The sequence below is a fragment of the Pundamilia nyererei genome, unplaced genomic scaffold, assembly GCF_000239375.1.
Source record: "Pundamilia nyererei isolate P.nyererei 1_Seehausen unplaced genomic scaffold, PunNye1.0 scaffold00264, whole genome shotgun sequence".
Lineage (NCBI taxonomy): Eukaryota > Metazoa > Chordata > Actinopteri > Cichliformes > Cichlidae > Pundamilia > Pundamilia nyererei.
Genome location: NW_005187665.1, coordinates 278,530 through 280,386, shown reverse-complemented (window position 1 = coordinate 280,386; position 1,857 = coordinate 278,530). Strand labels below are relative to the sequence as shown.

At 33.8% G+C, this 1,857-nt stretch overlaps 1 protein-coding gene across 1 annotated transcript in view; it reads right to left on the bottom strand.

The window, feature by feature from the left end:
• Positions 1-1,714, bottom strand: part of LOC102213531 (glutamic acid-rich protein-like) — a 3,677-nt gene extending 1,963 nt beyond the window's left edge. The window contains exons 1-4 of the mRNA XM_005750175.1: positions 1,659-1,714; positions 1,015-1,092; positions 290-352; positions 17-150 (exon numbers count right to left, since the gene is read on the bottom strand). Of these exons, the coding sequence (XP_005750232.1) occupies positions 17-150; positions 290-352; positions 1,015-1,078 (261 nt within the window). The 5' untranslated portion in view covers positions 1,079-1,092; positions 1,659-1,714. The remainder of the gene's footprint in view (positions 1-16; positions 151-289; positions 353-1,014; positions 1,093-1,658) is intronic.
• Positions 1,715-1,857: the final 143 nt, after the last annotated feature.

Sequence of the window (1,857 nt, the reverse complement as noted above, 5' to 3'; positions counted from 1 at the left end):
AAAAAAAAAAAAGTACCTTGAACCAAAAGTGCAGAGGAGCTTTCTTGTGGTAAATAGATGACTTCCATTTTCTACATGAATCTTTTCCTGCAAGCTTCTCAAACTCAGGTGGACTGTAAAAGGAGCCTTCAAACTCAATACAATCCTTACCTATAGTTATGAAGAAAAACGTAATCGTTTTAATAAAAAATTATTTATTTATTTATTGATTTATATATTTCACTGTATGTACAAAAATAGAAAAAGGAAAGACTGGTAAGACTGGTAAGAAAGGTAAGACTGTACTTACCTTTTCTCAACTTCTCTACATCCATCCAACCCTTTTTGTCTCCACATTTTACACGCCAGAGGTCTGTTTTTTCCAACACCAAAAAAAGGAAGAAGTAATTTCTCCATTAAAAAAATAATGTAAATGTATTTTCATGGTCAATTTACAATGTACTAATAATTTGCAATTGTAGAGGTTGTATAAAGAGAGATGCCAGTTGTGGGAGTATTTCCTACTTTCATTGTAATAGTTGTGATAATGCAAATATTTATAATTCAATTCAGTTTTATTTATATAGCACCAAATCACAACAACAGTCACTTCAATGCATTCTATTGGAAGGTACAGACCCTGCAATAATACAGAGAAAACCCCAAAAATCAGATAACCCCTTATGAGCAAGCACTTTGGTGACAGCGGCAAAGAAAAACTTTTTAACAAGAAGACTCGGGCAGAACCAGGCACAGGGAGGGTCAGCCATTCTGCCATATCTGCCAAAATCATGCAATCACGTAAAATAATTTTAATGTAATTATGCATGTCTTTATCTGAAGGAACAAAAGAAAGGCAGTTTCATTTAGGCATATATATCATATATATGCATTTAACAACTAGGAGGACAATAGAAAACTGCCATGTCTCATTATAGCCTGCAACTTCAACAACTTCAGAAAAATTCTACTGCGTACACAGAAATATATTTTAAATAAATAGATCTTCAGGGTAAAATGACCCGAAGGACTTACTCTTGTCATCTTTATCATCCGTGACTCTCTTTCTTTTCTTCGGGCTAGTTCTTCCTTCTTCCATTTTGTAATTATAATCTATCAACACAGATAAATAAAAAAGTGTTTTTTTTTTCAAATATATGCACCACACTATATGTGGCATTTTTTATATGAGATAAATCTTGCATTTTCTATTAGCTTTTAACATTTTAATCTAATTGTAAGTAATTCTGTTGTTCCTCTGTGGGTGACAGGAAGGAAGGAAAAACTGCCTGTCTAGGCAATGAGACTGAAAACATCTGAATACAAAGATGAAGACTCTTACCACGTACTTTTACCCATATTATCCATATAGCTTAGCCGTTTAGACTTAACTGCTATCACTATCCAAATCAACAAATCTCCTGTATACACAAATGCCCCTTATATAGATATGTGTGTGTGTCTGTGTGTGTGCATGTATATGTATAAACAAAGTTACATTCTGTAATTACAGTAACACTAAGGTCTATAACATCAGAAACCACAGGAGAGCAAATAGACAGCACATCTGTGCATAAGTTCTAGCAATCATACATCCGTTATCCATGCATAAAAACACTATAGGTATATAACTTTTTAAAAAAAGAACAGAGAGGCGAAACACCAGAATAGGGACTTACCTCTGTCGCCGACTAGATAGCAGATGATGTTCCAGAACAGGAAAATGAAACTTAACTTTTCAGTTACACTGGAAAAAATAAACATGCCCAGTCGTTAAGGTGTGTACATTGACTTCCGGTAAAGACGGCAAGTTTTACAGGTAAGACGATTTAAACTGACATTTACAGTCGCTATTTATATATGAGAGAAACCTAAAAA